This window comes from Gobio gobio, assembly GCF_949357685.1.
Source record: "Gobio gobio genome assembly, chromosome: 5".
Classification (NCBI taxonomy): domain Eukaryota; kingdom Metazoa; phylum Chordata; class Actinopteri; order Cypriniformes; family Gobionidae; genus Gobio; species Gobio gobio.
This window is the reverse complement of record NC_137101.1, coordinates 8,772,299-8,793,147: the sequence shown is the minus strand read 5'-3', so window position 1 is coordinate 8,793,147 and position 20,849 is coordinate 8,772,299. Positions and strand designations below refer to the sequence as shown.

Sequence of the window (20,849 nt, the reverse complement as noted above, 5' to 3'; positions counted from 1 at the left end):
GAGAAGCGTGTATGTGACGAATGATGTCCAAGAAATGTCAGTAGTCTATAATTGATTATGGTCTATTACTGCATTGCTATGCGAATTTCATTTCAACACCCTTTGTAAATTCACTTCACCACTCTTTGAGACCTTAGAAATATACAGAGCTACAGCAGAAACATAAGTTTAAACTCAAAATTATAAAGATGGCTGCGCGCTTGTTTCTCTGCCGCATAAGGTCTATTGACCTGTGCCCTTTTCTAAAGAGCTTTCCAAGAGTCGGTGGGATGGACGCGTGCCTTTTAGGTTCTGTGGAAGTTACACTGCATCTAAGAATTTTAGAAAAAGAGAGATGTAGTTTAAGTTCTGGTGTCATGAATCAGTGACGCTCTCTCAGGTGCATTTTGACAGTTCTTGCCGTGCCCCAGTGTGAAGACTGTCGCCCTTCGAGAATGAAACTTGTCTTTTGCGGATATGGAATTGCTGACATTCTCGAGCTGTGACAATTTAGAGCTGAAAACACAAAGTCAGATGGCAGGTGGTCAGCTGTTTGAGTGGCAAAAGAAAATCAATTTCAAATGTCATTTCCTTTTTTCCTGTTCTCCCTGGTAAGCACTTTTGCTGACTGGGGTCTCAATTGATTGATTTCTTTCTCTATTTTGTTTCTGCGGGAAAAGTCTTAACTACACAATGGAAATTGACTAGCTGCCTCTTTGGAAGTGCCTTTTGCTCATGAATAGTCACCGAATTCTGTGCAAACTTTGTTCCAGGAATACTTCGTTGACTGCATTGCACAAATCCTGTCGGCTTTTTTTATATCCTGTCTTTTAGGATTGAGTGGCTGTAATATGATTTTGCATGTGATGAAATTAGATCTATTTGTTCAGAACACAGACTGCTCTGTTTTTGGACCGTTTTTTCAAAACACTTTTCAAAGTCACTTCAATCTCATTTCAAACCCCTTGTATGCAGGTTTAAATATTAGATATCATGTTTTTGACAGATAACATGATAAATGTGCACTTTCAAGACTCGACAGCTGTAGGATGTCATGCGAATATGACACTCATGTGGGAGTTTAATGAGGCCACAGCCTTTGAACACATTTTTTTAAGTGAACATAATGAATGGGCTGATAATTAACCGATAATGACTTGTCGGCTCCTCTCCACCCTCTGGATGGGTGGATGAATGTATGGAGATATTCAAACTGTTTGTATCAGTTTTCTCCTCTTGGCACAAAACTCCTGCACAGTAGTCCAAGGGAGCAAGAGGGGTCCGTTTCACACTCCTACGGTGTCACATGATACTGGCGCAGTTGATGTGACACCAGAGAATGCTGAACTTGAGAAGGAAAAGTGCATCTTCATGTTTTAGCCAAACTGGACACAGACCACTGTGCAATTAGAGTTTCTAGCTGAATCTGATTTCCTGGCTTGTGAACAGTCAACTGTTGCCACACTTTTCATTTACAAAAGGAGTGAAACACTCTAAGCAGACGGATGCTGTCAGTTTCACAGCTGTGCCTGTGAAGCCTCTTGCTTCTGTGAGCTTGGCAGACTGCTCAAGGCTTGCAGCTGATATCAACTCAAATTAAACGCACTTCAGACTGGCACAGAGCGTTTGAAGGAGTGGGCTGATATCGCTCGTATTCTGTAGATGTGGTGTAATAACCAAGCTAATCTGTATTTCGTTAAAATGTGGATGCAGATTGCTTGGAGATCCTGATTGGCCTTGTTAAAACGTTCCCTTTTATCATATAATGCTTTGGGCACTAAATTTGCTTCCTGGCGTGACTTCGGATATGACACTGAACCTCAGGTGACTGGTTTAAACTTAAGTGCCCTTGTGTGGTGCCTGGCAGTGTGGCAGTCGGATGAAGTATCGCATTTTTTAGCTTGGATTAAGGGTTTATCGGTTCTTGCACAGATGTTTCGACAAACCCCATTATGTACTAATAGGAGAATCGTTGATTTCAAAACGTGTTGTGAAACCGGATTTATGAACTTATTTGTTGTTTCATTGAGTTCTTACTCCATCTATAGAAAGCCTATTGAGTCCTTATCCTTTTATGTAAGTAACCAGATGCATAACTTCTTAATCATTTTAGTTATGCGTCGCTGTTGCAGTCACATGTATTCTGCTGTCATCTGACCCATACTTTTAGCAAGCAGAAATAAATGGGGCTTTAATTGCAGCCATATGTTTATTTGTGGCTGTTTCAGTTTTCTTTTCTTTTTTTATGCTAAACTATAGTTCAAGTAGTGAGCCAATTGTGCCAATTACACAAGCATGATGATAAACATGGGCACACAGTATACAGTACTGTTTAATAGTTTGCGGTCAATGAGAATTTGTTGCCCTAATGTTTTTAAAAGAACTTCCTATATTAGTCCGCCAAACTTTTGAGTGGTCGTGTAAAAATCCCCTAAGCATATCATTTATATAATTAATGTTGTTTATTATGTCTTCACCAGGTCCAGCAGCGAGTCTCGTTTTCTGCTGTGAATCCACGGAGGACCGTTTTGGAGTCGAGCGTCCTCTCGGTCCAGTGGTATTAAGAAAGAGCAGAAGCAACAGGAAGCAAGCTGGACGGGGGGGAGGTGAGGGAGGACAAGGGCGCCGCCTTTGTCCTGAGACACAGAGTCTGCACCAGCAGCGATACCGACCCCACCCACACATCCAACTCCGATGACCGGGACACCATGAGTCCTAGTGCAGATCAGAGATCGGATGACCCCACACAGAACAGGGTAAGCACAGCACACAGAAGCCATTAGTATATATTAATGATAAACTGATATATAAGCCTTTATCAGACTTAATTAGATTTAGCCAACCACCCTGCTCCATAGATATTAACATTGATATAAAAACAAAGACTACTACTAAATATCCTGTTTTTAACGGTTGTATAATGAAACGAAAAACTATAAGCAGCAGTGCATTACTGTTATTTGTACGTCAGTCAGGGTGTGTTGTTGGGCACAATGCAAAGTGGAGTCCATAAAAGTCCCTTAACCTTGGTAAAATCACGAACACACAGATTTGTGTTTTCCAGAAGTATGATCGAATACAATAATGTTCCATAAATCATATATTAATAGTAATAAGCAAATCTTCTGTCAAATAGTGCAGTTCATAAGCCTAACTAATCATTTTAATGGTTTGTAGCAATATGGCGCATTAAGAATTAATTAGGTGTGCATTCACAGGTGTTTGTATGTAGGCTGATTTTAGACCCCAAACTTTCAGTTTTATAAAGGTGTTTAAACCGCAGACTGCACTCATCTATACCAAAGGACATGAAAACCAGAATTTCAGCCACAATAAAGTGCAAGTATAGGATCACAAGTAGCTTATACTGGGTGCTTTATAAATAATTTGCACTCAATAAGATAAGTGCACTCACTTGAGAACTCAATGGACTGTTTATAAAAGCTAATGAACTATTAATGAATGCTTTACAATGACTGCGCACACTCTAATTTGCATCTGCAGTCCATTATAGCCCCAGAGACCAGGGAATTCATCATTTTAAGGTGTGGTTTATAGTAGAACTGTGTTATTTGTTTCTGTGAGGTATAATTACTTATCCACAGTCCAATATAGACAGAGTCTATTACTCTCAGAGGAGTCCGTACGGGCTCAGAAGATTGTCAAGAAGAATATGCTTGGGGAGAAAAAGACGGTTGATCTTTTCCTGTTCATTTATGTGATGTTGCTTGTTTATATTACTTGCTCTGTTTTGAATAATTCTTATCCACATCTTTACATGTTACCCTGATAGTTGCAGATAACAGTGTTTGTAGGTTTAGAGAGGACTCTTTGTATTTGCATGAGCTGTCGCCCTCTGTTATTTGAATGCGTTCAACACACAATGGTTGTGTATTGTGTAATCTGACTCGGGCAACGTTTGTGTCAGTCATTGTGAGCCACGTGGTGGTTCGCTGCCAGGCTGTGGTGTGGTGTGGTCAGACAGGGCAGGTGTAAAACTATCCCATCCCCAGAAGGGAGCAGACGCCCCACTGGGTTTTTGGGTTAAGGTAGATCCACGAAAACAAGGCCAAGCTAATGACATTTTAAACGGGCCTCAGGACAACAGTAATAGACACTGTTCGGTCTTTATTTTGCATCATGTCTTTGGTAGACGAGGTTAAATTTGTGTCTGCGTAGGGCAAACACTATTTAGGATTCCCCTTTTTGTGCATTAAGAGAAATTGGTGTTAAATTTAAAGAGGCTTTGATTGAACTAAACATCCATCTATAGACAGGAGAGACTGTGGCGTGTGAGCATACTTGGAAAATGAGAATCGGCTATATTCCCCTTAGTGTGCCATAATTGTCCAGGTTCACACACTGTAAAAATGGTAAATAAAGCAGATTATTGGAGTTTGTTTTTAACTGGAAAATGTAATGTAAAAATGTGCTAGGCTAGAGGAACATCTTTGGCTTTTACTGGATCAATAAGATGAAACTTCAGCTTGGATAAGTTTATTCACAAATGGGATTGGGTTTAGTTTTAGAATTTTTATGAAAAATGGGACTTGAATATCGTACTTTTGACCTGGAAAACAGCCAGTGAAGCTGGCAGTGTGTTGAAACAAACTAACAATCAAAACAAACAGCAGGGATAGGAGTTCATGTAAATATTCATGCACATGTGTGTGCGGCCCATTACTTCTCTAAAGAAATATTTTGTTCCTTCTATGGTTTATATTTTGACTTCCTGCTGAAAAACATTGGTTCAACACTGAATGCCTTGGACCACACGTTGAGATCTCAATCTCTTTTGCTTACCAAAGCATGCACTGAAGCTCACTGCACTAGTACAAATACACCTGCTAACTTGGTTATAGGTCATAGAACAACTGCCAAACACACCTGCTTTCATGCAGATATATGATTTTCTCATTTAAGTTTGATGTAAAGCTACAGTGCATTATGCTAGAGTTGCATTGAAAATGTAATCTTCAGGTTGTACTGTTCTTAATGAGAGGGGGTTGATGTCTTCTGTTTGCATTAGGCTCTTTGGTTTTCCAAAGGTAACAGGTTGTTTTCCTCCAATCCGCAGCTCTTCATTGGTGCTATGGCAACAGTGTAGTTAGATGATTGGTTTTTGTATGGTAACAGCAGGAAGACTGGAGATCTTTCGGCTCGACAAGGTCAATTTTTAACCAGGAACTACTTAATTCTGTTGATTTGGAAGACTAAGTCAATTTATTTTTTCCATTAATGGAAGTAGGATAAAGTTGAACATTCATCACTGTAATCACTCGTTTGTGATGATGTCATATGTGACTTTGTGCCAGTTTACACTCCGCCATCTGGTGAACCTGAAAATGATTCACTCTTCAGATGACGGACCCTGATAACTCTGTCTCACCATACATTCAGAACTTCCCCTGGTGCTTTCCTGTTTGTGGAATTTCTGTGGTACAGCTTGTTCTTCTTTCTAATCAGAGACACGTAATTAATTTCATCATCAACGTGTAGCCTAATTGCGGTTGTTAATTTCTGACGAAACCAATGTGGAGGATTGCATTAGTATAATGATTCCAATTAAAACCTGAATGTCTGGTAATCCGATGGGCTTGGAAATTTGTAAACCTTCCCAAACTACTGAGTTCCTCAATTATAATTGTATTTGTTTTGGATGTTTTGGTAACCGAAGTAACCAGTGCTATTGTAATGAGTTCGATCATTCCCATGTTTCTCTTTCTGGTACTCAGGAAGGGAGATATTTTTGGATAAAGAGCTTGATTAATTCCAGCTTCCTGTCCCTAAGGATTCGCAAATGTTGAAAAATCTGTTTTTGTGTTCTGTCTTTTTGCATACGAAGCGAGAGTTTGAGTCAGCGTCACGTGCCTGCATCAACACTGGTGCTGGGGTTAGTCTGTATAAAGGTCAGTTCCTGATTGAGCAAGAACATTTGGTTCCACTGTTCCAAACATGTGATGTATAAGGCTGAAGAATGGATGGCCAGGGGTCTGCCGTCTCGAACGTGGTCCTAAGGGTTCGGTAAGGAGTGAAGGCTGGCAGAACAGCACAAACATTACAAAGCGAAGAAGACGGAGGAGGCAAAAAATTAGTCCTGTGGGACATTGTCTCCCTGGACGGGCGGCTGAAAGTTACAATCTTGCTCCCGTAGGGGATTCTTTCTAAGTGGTGGTGGTTACAGTGACCCATAGAGGGCACACAATTTGTTTGTATGCACGCTGACTAGGTGAATTGTTTGCTTGTGAGTATAGGCAGTGTATATCAGTTCAATCTTACTGTGACAGGTCATCCATGTCTAGCATTTAAGAAGGTAAAAGAGGAAAATGTGTTCAATTAATACATTTTAACATAAGCCAATGCTGCATTTAAGCACAAATGTCCTTCCCTGTATACCCAGTCATGTCATATATTTTTGTGCAAGCGTGAAATGATTTTTATCAGTTGCAAATAGTGCTGGCTTAACCGGTTTGACTGGATTGCATCCTGCTCTCAGTGAACCAAGGGCAAATATGTTGTTTTGCAGGACAAATCTGTGTGAGCAGAGGCAATGTGGTTCTGTACAAAGAGGGAAATGAACTAAAGCTGTGGTCTTCAGGAAATTCTCGGTCGGTTGTGCAATCACAAGTCCTTATCAGTAGATTTTGCTCAATGTTAGTTCTGTTGATCATGACTGACCTTCAAACCCTTGACGTGTTGTCAATGCTGAGATATGGGACAACTATATATCAGAAGAACGACTTTCACTTTGAAAAATCATACTAATGTTCAAATCAGGAGTTTAATACGAAATTAATACTTTTATTAAATAAGGACACGTTAAATTGATCTAACGTGACAGTGGAGATATTTTTAACGTTACAAAAGATTCAAATAAATGCTGTCGGTTACATTTTAATTACAATTTAAGATGTATTCAAATGCAATTAAAACGTTTACTTTTAAGTTGTAGTAAAAAATTTAAAAAGAAAAATCTACTGTATTGTTTGATCAATTAAAATTGGTCTTGGTGAGCATAGGAGACTTCCTTCTAAAACATTTTTTGAAAGGTATGTGTCCATGTGTTTAGCATCTGACTATTGCCTTACTTATCAAATATACAAATATATTGATATATCGAGCAAGGGGAAAATGAAATGGCTTACTCGTGTAATAAAATGTTCTGGTTCAGAGATATGTAGGTGTTGTTGCAGAACTGTTGTAGCCTCTGAACTGTACTAAATGAGACTCGTGGCCCTCCCGCTGAGGCTGTCTATTCCAGAGGCCAGCAAAAGGATGTTCCCAGCATTCCAGGAATTGAAATGTACAGGATCATACTGTACTGTGCCATACTTCTGCTGCTGTTATTGGTCACCGAACACGTGCCTCTGTCTCAAAATATCTCATGAGGTCTTTCAAAGTCACCTTTGAGTGCTGTGCATATGTGCTACATTATTTTTATATTCCCCGTGATGAGGTGCCAGCATGCTTGGCATAAATATTTTGACTGTCTTCACACTGCAATAGCCGGTCTATTGATGTTTGAACAGCATTCACCATCATGACTGCTTGCACTGTTGACTTAATGAGGGCATTTAATGATGGAACATATCTTTACATGAACTTTCACACCGTGTCCTCACCAGGCCAGACGTGATAAAGCACCAAAGCTATTAATCACATTCCTTCCATGAGTTTTTATACCAAGCAGCAACAACTATGACCCACAAGACATTTTGATAGGCGATTGGTTTCTGTTTTAGGCTGAGAAGTCCCGTTAATAGTATAGCCTCCATATTGCTAGATTAAACATCAAATGTCTAGATGTGATTTTTGGCAGCATTTTACTTTCAGTGAGGACAGAGTAATTAATAGATGCTGTAAACTTTTGTTGTTTTTAATGAATCTATAATGAAAGGGGTGTTAAAAATCCATCAATAGATTAATGCAAAGCAGTTGTTTTTTAGGCTTCTTTTTCTCGTGTGTTTTTAAGGATTGTTTGAGCTTGGCCTAGCCCTCCTCTGTAGCTCACATAATCGGGCTCTAAGCTGACTTCCAGACGTGGGCTGGAATACTATATGACCTGCCATCCTCTCGCTAATCTCACACGAGACCCAGAGCTGACGGAGAGCCCTGTTGGCCTCCTGCAGTGAGACCGAAAATACACAATCTTGCATTCATAACTGTTCTGTATTTTATATTTTGTCTTATTAAGATTAAGAGTGCTACACACATATACGCTGTCATGCAAAAGTTAATAAATGCAATAAACGCATCAAATGTGACGTATTTTGTATTATAAAATATCTTTACCATTTCAAATAAATGCTGTTCAGTTTAACTTTCTATTCATCACAGGATCCTGAAAAAATATTAAGTTGCACAACATTGATGATAATGATAATAACCAACTTATGATGATTAAGCACCAGATCAGCATATAATAATCATTTCTGAAGGATCATGTGTCTGAATACTGTCATAATATAATTTATCAAATAAATGCAGCATTGGCGAGCATAAGAGACTTCTTTCAAAAACATAACTGAACTTACTGACCACAAGCTTTGGAACTGTAGCGTACTGTGCCATAGTGTTTAAAGGGATAGTTCACCCAAAAATGAGATTTCTGTCATTTACTCACCCGCTCACAAGTTGTTCCAAACCTGTATGAGTGTCTTTGTTCTGCCAAACACAAAAGAAGATATTTAGAAGAATGTTTGTAACCAAGCAGAGTGAGCAACCATTGACTGCCATAGTAGGGAACAAAATACTATGGTAGTCAATGGTTGCTCTCTCTGCTTTGTTACAAACATTCTTCTAAATATCTTCTTTTGTGTTCAGCAGAACAAAGAAACTCATACAGGTTTGGAACAACTTGAGGGTGAGTAAATGATGACAGAATTTTAATTTTTTGGTGAACTATCCCTTTAATCATAACCATGACTGCATTAATATATACAGAGGTTATCATAACAGGTTTTATAAATATAGACATATATTAAAGCTACTGGAGCAATAACAGACTATTTAATTCTAAAGGTGTACTCGCACTAGGCATGGTTGCCTTGTTCACACTATATGCGTACCGTACGCGCCCAAGCCCAACCAAACCGTGCTCTGGCTCACCTCTTCCAAGTGGACCAGGGCCGGCTAAACGACCCGCGCCCAGGCAATGTACGGAGCACTCACACTAGTCAACCGAACCCGGTTTTAGGGGTCAAATGCGCCAGGGCACGGTTCAGATCGCCTAGTGCGAGTACACCCTGAGGGTAAGAGATACCTGGAAAAAGTTAATGTGAAACTAAATTATAATTGTTTTGTTCCAAGAAACCTTACTTAACCTTGACTAATACGGACACTTTTAGTTTGCTACATAAACTTCTCTGTTTGTTTACATTCAGCAAATGTAGTCACTGATTTTCACCATATGTGGTCTCTTGTTTTTGATCAGTGAAGGAAGAACATCACCTAAACAAAGCTTTTAAGATGTTGGCGTGTTGTTAGTAGCAGGTGGTGTGGGTATTACAGCTGAGTCATGCTAAACCCAGCAAATCAGACAGACTGCGTGCCATTTAAGCTTGGGCGAACATACTGAAGCGTTCCAAGTGGACTAGAGTATTTTTTTTAAAAATATTTTCCCATCATGCTCCATAATAAACCTACATGGTTATTTTATGAGGTGTTGAGCCAGTTCTGTTCTGTATTTACTCTACTTTTTCCTTTGCACAGACCCATACAAGTCCCAGCTGTGTCCCCAGCAAACAAGGAAACTGTTTTTCCCCCCTCTCTCTAGCAGGAAAGTGATTATGGTACTTGATGATCTCTAGAGAGGGTCATTACATCCAACCAATCAGTGCACGCAGTGAGCATAACACTGCAAATCTGAATTACTCTAGGATTAAGGCTGGGTGGGATGACCAAAATCTTATATTTTAAATCCCAGTAGCGTTTTATATGTATATATATATATATATATATATATATATATATATATATATCACAACAATATAGATATTTGTATTGAACATTCAGTAGAAAAGTAATTTAAATGTTAAATAGCCATGTGGAAATGCCTATGTTTGGACAATCCAGTGATGGATGGATGTAAACACACACATTGTATTTATTTGACTAAATATATAACAAAATATTATATAATTTAGTTATTCAGTTAAATATGATTCATTAATCTGGTTTTAAAGTGTATATTGTCATAGACCTATCTGGGAAAGTGTTGACTTTTTGTTGAAAGTTGGAAAAGTCACAAAACAACCTCTAAAATTGTGGTAGGATTTGTCATGATGACACATTTTATCTAATGTGAAGGTTTGCCATTTCCTTAATTCTGCTCAAGTCAGAAAGTGCGAGAGACTGGTTGTATCACTCTGTGTGTTCACGCATGCCTTTCTGAGGTGTGCACATCAACGTGCTTATTTGGGATTGTTTTTCTGGGTGTGTTGTAAGTATTCCTTTAATGACTTCACACCCTGCCCTCCCGAACATACTCAAATTGGAGAATCAGCTTCAGCATGTATTTACAACAGCAGCAGCTCACAAAGACGCTCGCACTCTTCCCTTAGCAGTGTGTACAAGACTCATTTGTCTCGTTGGTTTCTTTATAGGCCGTTTAAGCCCAGAGAGAGCTCTATCTCAGGCCTTTTAGGCATAAAGTACCCTAACAGGAACGCTTGCTCTCTGTTCCACACGTTTTCACAGGAAGCAAGAGTGGTATGTTTGTTAGCACAATGAATAGCACCCTTGAATTTGTTCTGGTTTAAAGCTTTAAGGTGAAAAACTGTGGCAGTTTAATATGCACACATACTCTTGTAATGAGCGCGAACCGATCGCTGTCACACTTACAGAACGCCGTCTTGCTGGCAGGCATCAGAAGTAGGTTATTCATGCATTATAGATCCAGTTCTGGTTCTGGTTGGCTCCTCTCATTGACGAAAGACACACTGTTAGCTCGTCTGCCTCTTAACCGTGACCTCTCTGTTCACAGGTTTACATGTCCATTGAAGTGTCCTAGATTTCCAGTGTTAGACGGATAGTTTGTCAAATATATTTAGGACTGTTAAAAGTCTGTTTTACTGTATTGCACCGTGGCCTTTGACCCTTAGATATGGCTAGGTATCTCTTTTATAGCGACTTGGCAGTGGATTTTTTTTTCTTTGGTTAAATTAGATGAAAGGAAATATTTTATCATGTTGATCGTTTAATGCTGATAATTTTGTATGAATTAATAAAACATTAAAAGTCATAATTATATTGTTAATAATGATGATAATAATAATAAAATATTGTATCCAAAATTAAATAAATATATAATTATTAATAATATAAACTATAAAAAAAATTCCATGGTTTTGTTGCAGTTTTTATACTTTTATTGTATAAAATAGTTTTTAAAATTATTTTAATTGGTAGATGTCACATTCAATCCATTCATCAAATCACAATTTCACTTCTTTTTTTTCCCACAAAAAAGTGAAATTGTGATTTGATGAATGGGTTCAATTAAAATATATATATTTTTTTTAAATTACAAATAATAAAAAAACACCATTTTATATTATTTTTGAACCTTGAAGACTTGTGCTGCTGAAATTCCTTGTTTGATGCAAAAATGCAGCTTGTCTTTCTGCTATTCTGGTGATGTTGAATAGCTAAACTCAAGGCTGAATAAGTTTAGAAACCATTGAAGTGTGTCTATTTATGGACCTGCCTTAAAGCACTGCTGGGCTAAAGTTGGTGCAAGAACACAAAGCGTCTGTTTCTGATTTTATTGACTGACTACACCTAATTACAGAGTGATGTGGTTCAGATGCGTTCGCTGTTGAATCTTGTCTTCTGTCATCTGTGTGCGTATACACTGTCAAAATGGCGTTGAACGCACTGCAGCAGGACCCCTGCTGGCTGTCCACTGTAAATGACGCTGACGCTCCAGCCCAGGGCCTTCAAGGTCATCTGTGTCTGTGCCTCTGCTCCAGTCAGACCTTATTCTGTTGAGGACACCCTCCAGCTGTGTGTGTGTTCCAGTATCAGCCGAAGGAAAGGGGATGGGACTGTTCACAAAGCTGCTAGGGAATTAGTACCACGCTAATGCCACGTCAGCGCTGATTACAGAGATGCTGATTGTCCCACTGCCCAAGTCTGATCTGCTTAAGAGAGGCTTGTTAACCTGTGCTACTAAACAACACCTCACACTTTCACCTTCTGCAACCCTTTCCCCTTCTATCTAATCTGTTTGTTCAGCAGTTTGGGACGCATCCTTTTGCTGCAGATTTGCTACAACGCAAAGCCGACTTGCTGTTTATTCAATGCAGGCTGCTTTGGGTTTTTCTGTATTAGTGAGGACATTGCATAGACTTCCATTGATTTTTCTATCAGGGTAATGACATTTTCTCTGGCCTGACCCAACACCTATGTACAAAACAGGTTTTGGCCAATTTATAAGCCTTTTTAACCAGTGTGGACCAGTATAACGTATACAATATATAAGTGAGGACATTTGGTCCTCACAAGTATAGCCAAACCTCTACACAGGTGTGCGTTTGTGTATATCTGAGCAATGGCAGTACCTGAGAGAATGTGTTCCCCCTGATATTGTTAATAGTTTGTGTTGATGTTTGCACACGCACCCTAGTGTGTTCAACATTGAATGTTTGATAGGTGAGCATATATATAACACTCTTGGGGCTTATATATGCGCTGATTGTTGGTATAAGCACACGCTGTGCACTGAACGATAAATTGGAGCGAGTCAGCAGGGCTTTGCTTTTAACACACAAAGCGCTGAGAACATGCCATAAGCAAGGTCGTACCAATCAATGCAGTATTAATTAAATTGAGTGTGTGTGGGTTAGAGAGAGTACTTAAATTACCTTTTTATTTTGGCTCTGAGTGTGATGTCGGGGTTGACTGGGTCTTTGGGTCAGGATAGTTGACTAGTCATCTAACAACCGAGGTTTGAGCAGTGAGTTGAGTATTTTAGTGTAATATGTATAGAGATGCATCTTTACCAAGAGGATTATATGCTAAAATGTAGGGCTGGGTATCGACACAAATTTCACAATTCGATTTCGATTCACAAGCTTTCGATTCGGTTTTCGATTCTTTTCAATTCAATATCAATTATTTTGGATATGTATCAGGTATAATACATGGAAAATTTTCTCAAGGAAAACTAATTTCTGAACTAATGTTGTAAACTATGGGAGTCAGTTGATACTACATTAGCCTACTAATATTGAAGGTAAAAATTAACTGATTTGTATACAAACACTTAAATGACACTAAATGTTTTTTTTTTATATATAATAAAGTTATAATATTAACTTTACAATTACATAATCATAATTCTACTAATATTGAAGGTAAAAATTAACTGATTTGTATACAAACACTTAAATGACACTAAATGTTTTTTTTATATAATAAAGTTATAATATTAACTTTACAATTACATAATCATAATTCTACTCCAATTAGTTTTTTTTAAATATAAACATTTAAAGGGTGGCTGTCATAAAAACTTGCCAGATTTATTAAATATTGAAGAACATTGACAATGAATATCCTATGTAATGTGGTGCATATAATTAGCAAAATGCTCCTCTCTAGAGTAAATTTTTCTAGCTGACTAACGAGTTTATGGACACTGGATATGGTTTTTCTGAGGTAACTGTGACGTTACGTGACATTGTTTACTTGTAAGCCGTTTTACTTACATCTTTCTGTGGTTGAAACACTGATTGAGCTATTCTATGTGACATGATACGGATTTCGGTAAGTTGTCCTGTATCTTTTAACACACTTTCAGAAGCTCATTCGTGTTTTTCACGCTGTTACTGGTATTAAGGCAGAAGATCCGTTCATGTTTGCTTCGCGCTGCTGGTTCTCTTGAGCTGAGTTGCGGCAGAGCGATCTCACGCCACAGCGCCCTATTTATGTTTTTGAATTTCGTAAAAAAAATAGACTAATTGATTCTTGGGATTTAAGAATCGATATTGTTTTGTAAAAGTGAAAATCGATTAAAATCGAGAAATCTATTTTTTTTTTTTACCCAGCCCTACTAAAATGTAACCTAAATGAATTCTCTGTATTATTGACCTCTGCTTAATATGAAAGATAGAAACAAAATAAACTCTGAAACCTGATTTCTTTGCGTTTTCAGTGCCTCTTTGCGAGGAGGGTGATACATGAAAAGGAGGAAACGACAGAAAGAGAAGAGGAAGATGAGGAAGAGGAGAAGAGCTCTGACGAAGGCCTTCTGCTGCAGGCACACCACGCCATGGAGAGGATGGAGGAGTTCGTGCACAAGGTCAGAATCTCTTACGTTCATCTCTCACACACGCACATTATTTCACAGCTGAGACACATCTCACACTCCATAAGCACAGATGTGTGAATTATCATTGAGTTTGTACGTCGAGGGTCATACGCTCTGATTAAACCAATGACATCAACGCACCTGACACGAGCTGAGTGCTCACAGCTGCTTTTGCACGAACATGCCACAGTCCACCAATACGGAAATCATCGCTGCCAAACCAGACGCCCATCTCCTGGCTCCAGCAGCCTCTCATCTCGATCTTTTATTCAGAGTCTGCCATATGCAGAGGAACAGGAACTGAAAGCCGTCCTTTGTAGCATGTGCTGCAATGCTGTGCCCTATAAACCAGTTCAAGTTTAGTTTGCTTTTTGAGCCCCTTCTGCTTTAATGGCTCTTTCCTTCCTGTCTCCCTCCGGGGAAGAAGCCAAAGCTCTCTGTGTCGAAGAGCAAACAGTGCAAGATCCAATCAGTGCCATTCACTATCAGCACTCAGGTACAGTCTTGAAAGGAGCACTTCTAGGAACGCAGACTTTGAGAACCCATCTTGACAGATGACCGAAAGGCTCGTCTTGGAGTGTCAATCAAACAAACTGACCTAGATTCATTTGTTTTGTTTTATTTATTTTAAAGCATCTTGATATGCACAGAGCTAAGAACACTTCTCAGCAGATGTAGACTTAGGCCTTTTTGTTCTCGACGGTAGTCACTGTATGTGCTGCACTTAGGTGTAATCCTGTGGTCACGCCTGTGACTGGTATGATTGCACAGGAGTGGTTTTCGTCAGTCTGGTTTGGCAGAACACTACTTGGAAACTAATGCCACTTCTCAGCAGTGTCACCACAGCCGGTGACAACCTAGTTTTATGGAAACCACACAAAAGAAAAAAAAATCCGGATGCAGTTCACCATTTAAAAAATATATATTTAGATTTTATTATAAATAACAGATTTTATTTTCCTCTTTTGGAAATGCAAAGTGCAGGCTGTGTGAGGAGAGTTAACTAACTTTGTTCAATGTAACAGTCCTTTTTCAGTCTTAGGAAAGAGAGAACTTTTCCTTATGCACACGTGTGTACATCATGGGTGCTCTTTGCGTTACTTTACACAAGCTTGCATACCTAGGTTTGCGCTAACGCACTTCTGTAGAGTATTTCTGGCTCTTTGTAATTTTTGCTTGCCCCTTAACTCATAATTACTGTAATGCTTATCTCTTGCTCTCGTCCTCTCTCGCATACACGCATGGACTGTATAATTACTTTCTGAAGTTAAATGAGGCCTTTTCTCATGCCAACCAGCAATGCTGACCTGAGCTTAGCATAATGATACGTCAAAGCGAGGCCTGATATGTCATCTTTTCAAAACTGCAGGGTTGCTTGAGGGCTTACAGTGACGCTTTTTAATTTTGTGTCTTTAGATGTGGGAGGGCAGATGGCGTGTCATTCCTCATGATGTCCTCCCTGATTGGCTGAAAGATAATGACTTCCTGCTGCATGGGCACCGGCCACCCATGCCATCCTTCAGAGCCTGCTTCAAGAGCATCTTCAGAATCCACACGGAAACGGGCAACATTTGGACACATCTTCTGGGTACATACAAAACATTTATTTACTTGCTATTATGGATAAATAGATAAAATGACATTTAAATTAAATCGAAGTACAACAGCACAGTAAGCACTCCCTTACAGCATAGTCTGACTCTGTGCTGCCACCTAGAGAAATGTAAGCATACTTCACACAGCTTGGGGAAAAGTAGGGGATGGGTGGAAGGTCATTCTAAACATAATAGACTCTTGACCTAGATAATGGTATTGATCATGAGGTAAGATGGTAATGTGCAGCTATTGATCTTCTACACCTTTGGACTCGTGATATGACTGAGCCATAATAGACAAAGGAGATTTTGGTGTTTGATGTTGGTCTACTAGTAACCGCAAAGCTTTCTGATGTGCTTTTGAGTTCAGTTCGATTTTACTCTTTGTACTTTTAATACATTTATTGATTTGTAGTATTGACCTGTAGTGGGGACTCGGGAGGGGCCTCTGTATAACTTTATAAATGATAAATATAACGTCAACATTTATCTGCACATAGATTTTTACACTAACCATTATTTTTCCCTTGTGTCTTTCAGGCTGCCTGTTCTTTCTCTGTCTGGGCATCGTGTACATGTTCAGACCCAATATGTCGTTCGTGGCACCATTCCAAGAGAAGATTGTCATTGGCATGTTCTTCCTGGGGGCCATTCTCTGCCTCTCCTTCTCCTGGCTCTTTCACACAGTCTACTGCCACTCAGAGGGGGTGTCCCGCGTCTTCTCAAAGTAAGAACACTCACTCCAAACTATCCTTATTATAGGGTTCCCACTGTCATGGAAAACCAGAAATTATCAGGGAAAATTCTAGAACTGTGGGTAACACTTAATGATAAGATTCGGTATTTTAATATTAGTTGATGCACTGCGATCATCATTTATTCATTTTGGCCGTTTTATTCCATAATGCACCACTAATGTAAGTATATATGATTTTAATGTAAAAAATAGTATATGTAAGGATTAATCTTAACCAAGATTAATTCTGTAAAAGTATTGAATTGTATGTTTATCAGTATATTTTTCATATATGAATGAATGAATCTCTCAGCCCCCTCTTTCTCATTCACTCCTATCACAGGTTAGACTATTCAGGCATCGCCTTCCTGATCATGGGCAGTTTTGTACCGTGGCTGTATTACTCCTTTTACTGCTCCCCTCAGCCCTGTTTCATATACCTGATAGTGGTGTGTATCCTGGGGGTCGCTGCCATCACAGTCTCACAGTGCGATTTCTTCGCCACGCCACAGTACCGTGGAGTCAGGGCCGGTAAGATGCTGTCTCATTCTGTTGTTTAAGTAAAAAGCAGACTGACTGGTCATCTTCTGATTTTTAATGGGTTTAGCTGCTGTATGATCAGAGTACAGTTTACTTCTAATCCTGCCCTAACACACCCCTATTTAACCCAGGGGTGTCCAATCCTGCTTCTGGAGGGCCACTGTCCTGCAGAGTTTAGCGCCAACCCCAATGAAACAGCTAATCAAGGCATACTAGAAACTTCCAGCAGGTGTGTTGAGGCAAGCTAGAGCTAAACTCTGCAGGACAGCGGCCCTCCAGGACCGGGTTTGGACACCCCTGCCATAACCTCTAGGAGCAGTATAACAGGAATTTCCCAGGCCAAAACATCTAATTGTTATTGTGGAGGTCTAGAAGTCAAGTCACCTTTTATATAGTTGATACAATACAGATAGTTTCAAATCATGAAAATTATGCACTTTGTCTGTTGTTCAGCTGAAGTCAGTGCAGTGTTGATTCAGTTCCGTTGTAAAGATCATCAATTGTTAAATTAGTTAATTTCATCTATAAAGCAGTTCTTCAAAAAATTGTCATCCAGCTCAGTTTTCATACAACAGCGTCAGTACAGTCAGCTTCAGAATCGGTAGCATTCAAATATTCATCCAGTTCCTTTTGCTTGAAGATCGATTCATCACGATGGTACGGAGCCGAAGCTGGCCATAGGTTCTGTGCAGAGGACCTGTCTGGTTCTTGTGGTCTCTGCTGAGGATCTGTGCCGACGGCTGTCGTGTCGACGAGGCCTTCACAGGGGATTGTCTAGTAGACACGGTCTCTCTGACATTCAGGGCTGCGTTTTGGTCGTATCTAGGTGCGGGTCCACCATTTGACCTGGATATGGACTGGATCCGGCTGACTACGGTAACCTCAGGATAAGGATGAGAGACAGACAGACTATTATTAGCATAGATGCCATTCTTCTTATGATGTAACGAGTACATTGGGTGTTATAGGAAGTGTTCCTGGTTCCGATTGACCTCATTTATACAGCCTAAACATCATTTAACCGGGCTAATATGGTCATACTTCCTGGCTCTAGTAAGAACTCGAGCTGCCGCGTTTTGGACCAGATGGAGTTTGTTTATTAAGCGTGCAGGGCAAACACCCAGTACAGCATTACAATAATCTAGCCTTGAGGTCATGAACGCATTAAGTAACTTTTCTGCATTTGTCGTAATTTAGATATATTTTTAAGATGGAAAATGCGGTCTTACAGATGCTAGAAATGTGTGGCTTTAAAATGAAAGATTGGCACATCCAGGTTCCTAACTGACGACGAAGACTTGACAGAGCAGCCAAGTGTCAGACAGTATTCTAGGTTATTACGTGCTGAGGTTTTTGGTCGGATAATTAGAATTTGTTTTTTCGTCAGGGCGTGAAGAAATTTATAGAGCTGTGTGTATTTACATCTAGTAATATTGCATTACTAGAAGTCTCTAGTAATGCAATATAAATAGTTAAATTAATACCTGCTGTCTTGTGTGTCTCAGGTGTGTTTGTGGGTCTGGGTCTCAGTGGAGTCGTTCCCACGCTGCACTTTATGATCTCAGAGGGCTTCCTGAGGGCCACCACCATGGGTCAGATGGGCTGGCTGTTCCTCATGGCCGTCCTGTACATCACCGGAGCCTGCCTGTACGCCGCGCGCATACCCGAGAGATTCTTCCCCGGCAAGTGTGATATCTGGGTGAGTTGATGTCCCTGAAATCCCTGAAACAGAATGCCTTATATTTAAAGTCTAATCCGTCATTATTTTGTTCTTTTTCAGTTCCACTCCCATCAGCTGTTCCATATCCTGGTGGTGGCAGGTGCATTTGTGCACTTCCACGGTGTGTCCAACCTGCAGGAGTTTCGCTACACAGCTGGCGGAGGCTGTACCGAGGAGGGTGGTGTGTGAGCCTTGTGTCCTGCGGTGCTTGAAACGCACCACTAGAGGGAGACAATGTTCCTCTTACCTTTGCCGCCATATAAACAGCTCTGTTCCTCATGCCCATGAGGGCTAAACCTAAGAGGACAGCACTGAATGACGAAGCTACCCACCTTTATTATTATTATTATTATAATATTATTTTTCTCTTTCCGTTTGTTTGTTCTCTATTTTTCCCCCTTAAATAAAATGCATAATGGGATAAGGTGGACACAGGTCGAGGATGGCAATTTGTGATTCCTATGATCAAACATTTAGGAAGAGGAGACTTTTTGGCTTGGTCTGTTGCTGTTCGATGGTCTATTGCGTTTTTTTTCTTGATACAAGAAAAAGCGTTGAACAGACAACTAAAAAAACAAACAAAAAAAAAACTTGTGTGAACGTTTCTTGGGGTGGGCAGTTAGCCATTTTAAACTTTTTCATGTAAATAAGATTTCTAAAATTTGGGTTATATAGATTTGTACGAAAATAAAGTTATAAAATGTTTTTTAAAAAATACATCATTATATCATTATTTTGTTTAACGGAGGGAAAAGAGAAAAGTGTTGTTCTAGGGTAAGAGACCAGATCAGTAAAAGCCACTGTGTTTAAGTGGACCGATGAAGTGTTAGGCGGAAGCGGCTTTCCAGATGCCTCAGTGTGCTGTCATCCTAAGCACGGCTGGTAAAAGCTATTAAAAAAAAAATGCACCTGTAGGACACCCGATGGAGCCGTCCGTGATTCAGCGCTCATGGACTCCGCAGGCCTTCATATCTCTCTGTCAGTGCTGTTTCCTTCAACACTCAGAAGGCCGGTTTTCCCATCTTCAGTTACTTACTCTCTTTCTCTCTCTGTTCTGTCGTTTTATTCATCTTGGTGGATTTTGATTCAACCTGGTTTGGAAAAAATAAAAATAGATGAGAAATTTGCTGTTGCAAAGTACACAAAATCATACTCAAGCAGTGCAAGGATGCATTCGTTGTGTAGTGTTCTGTGTATCACCATCTGTACATGATATAATTTATTAAAGAGGTTTCATGGAAACATTACGAGCTGTAATTTTCCACATTTAAACAAGGGCAATGTTTGTTTTTTCAGAGATTTTTACATTGATATTTATTTTAATTTTAAAATAAATTAAAAAAAATTAAAACACTCATGACAGTTGTGGTTTGTTTTTCTTTCTACTCTGGTTAATTTGTGCAGCACCAAATAAATGATTTCACATTATAATACATTTTACCAGTGCTTTCAAAAGTGTGTATTTTCCCCCTGTCTACTGCGAGGATAGTTGCTGGACTTCAGCACTCCCAATATTGTCATTATAGCAATGTCCTGTCACTAGAGTAATCAGTCACATGACATTTGCAGCTCAGGTGATTGGCTCAAAGCAACCTGGCAGAAGAACTGATACACCTGCGCTCTACTAATGAGTTGAACAGTCATGATTTAAAAATAAAAAGCTCAAGTAGCCCAACCAAATAAGTCAAAAGTGTACCTACATCTCTTTTACACGACCTTTTAAGATTTATACATGCTATTTAACAAGTAGAACTGTTATTAGTTCTGCATGGATTCATTAAATGCTCTGCACTGAAATAAAACAATACACTACAGTCTGGTGGGAAAGCAGACTCATTTTCTGCCATCTTTCATGTTGACGACCCTTACATGTATCACAATAGTTCTGACTGTGTGTAATTAGAGATGGCATCATCATGAGTTGTAATAAACCTATGAGTTGATTATATAGTCTCTGCACATTAA

General features: G+C 39.5%; 1 protein-coding gene across 2 annotated transcripts in view; it reads left to right on the top strand.

The window, feature by feature from the left end:
• The window catches only part of adipor2 (adiponectin receptor 2), a 35,407-nt gene extending 15,088 nt beyond the window's left edge, over positions 1-20,319 (top strand). For both annotated transcript variants that reach the window (XM_079818149.1, XM_079818150.1), the window contains exons 2-8: positions 2,460-2,735; positions 14,138-14,284; positions 15,710-15,881; positions 16,429-16,615; positions 16,968-17,155; positions 18,670-18,863; positions 18,945-20,319. In XM_079818149.1, the coding sequence (XP_079674275.1) occupies positions 2,688-2,735; positions 14,138-14,284; positions 15,710-15,881; positions 16,429-16,615; positions 16,968-17,155; positions 18,670-18,863; positions 18,945-19,073 (1,065 nt within the window). In that variant the 5' untranslated portion in view covers positions 2,460-2,687 and the 3' untranslated portion in view covers positions 19,074-20,319. The remainder of the gene's footprint in view (positions 1-2,459; positions 2,736-14,137; positions 14,285-15,709; positions 15,882-16,428; positions 16,616-16,967; positions 17,156-18,669; positions 18,864-18,944) is intronic.
• Positions 20,320-20,849: the final 530 nt, after the last annotated feature.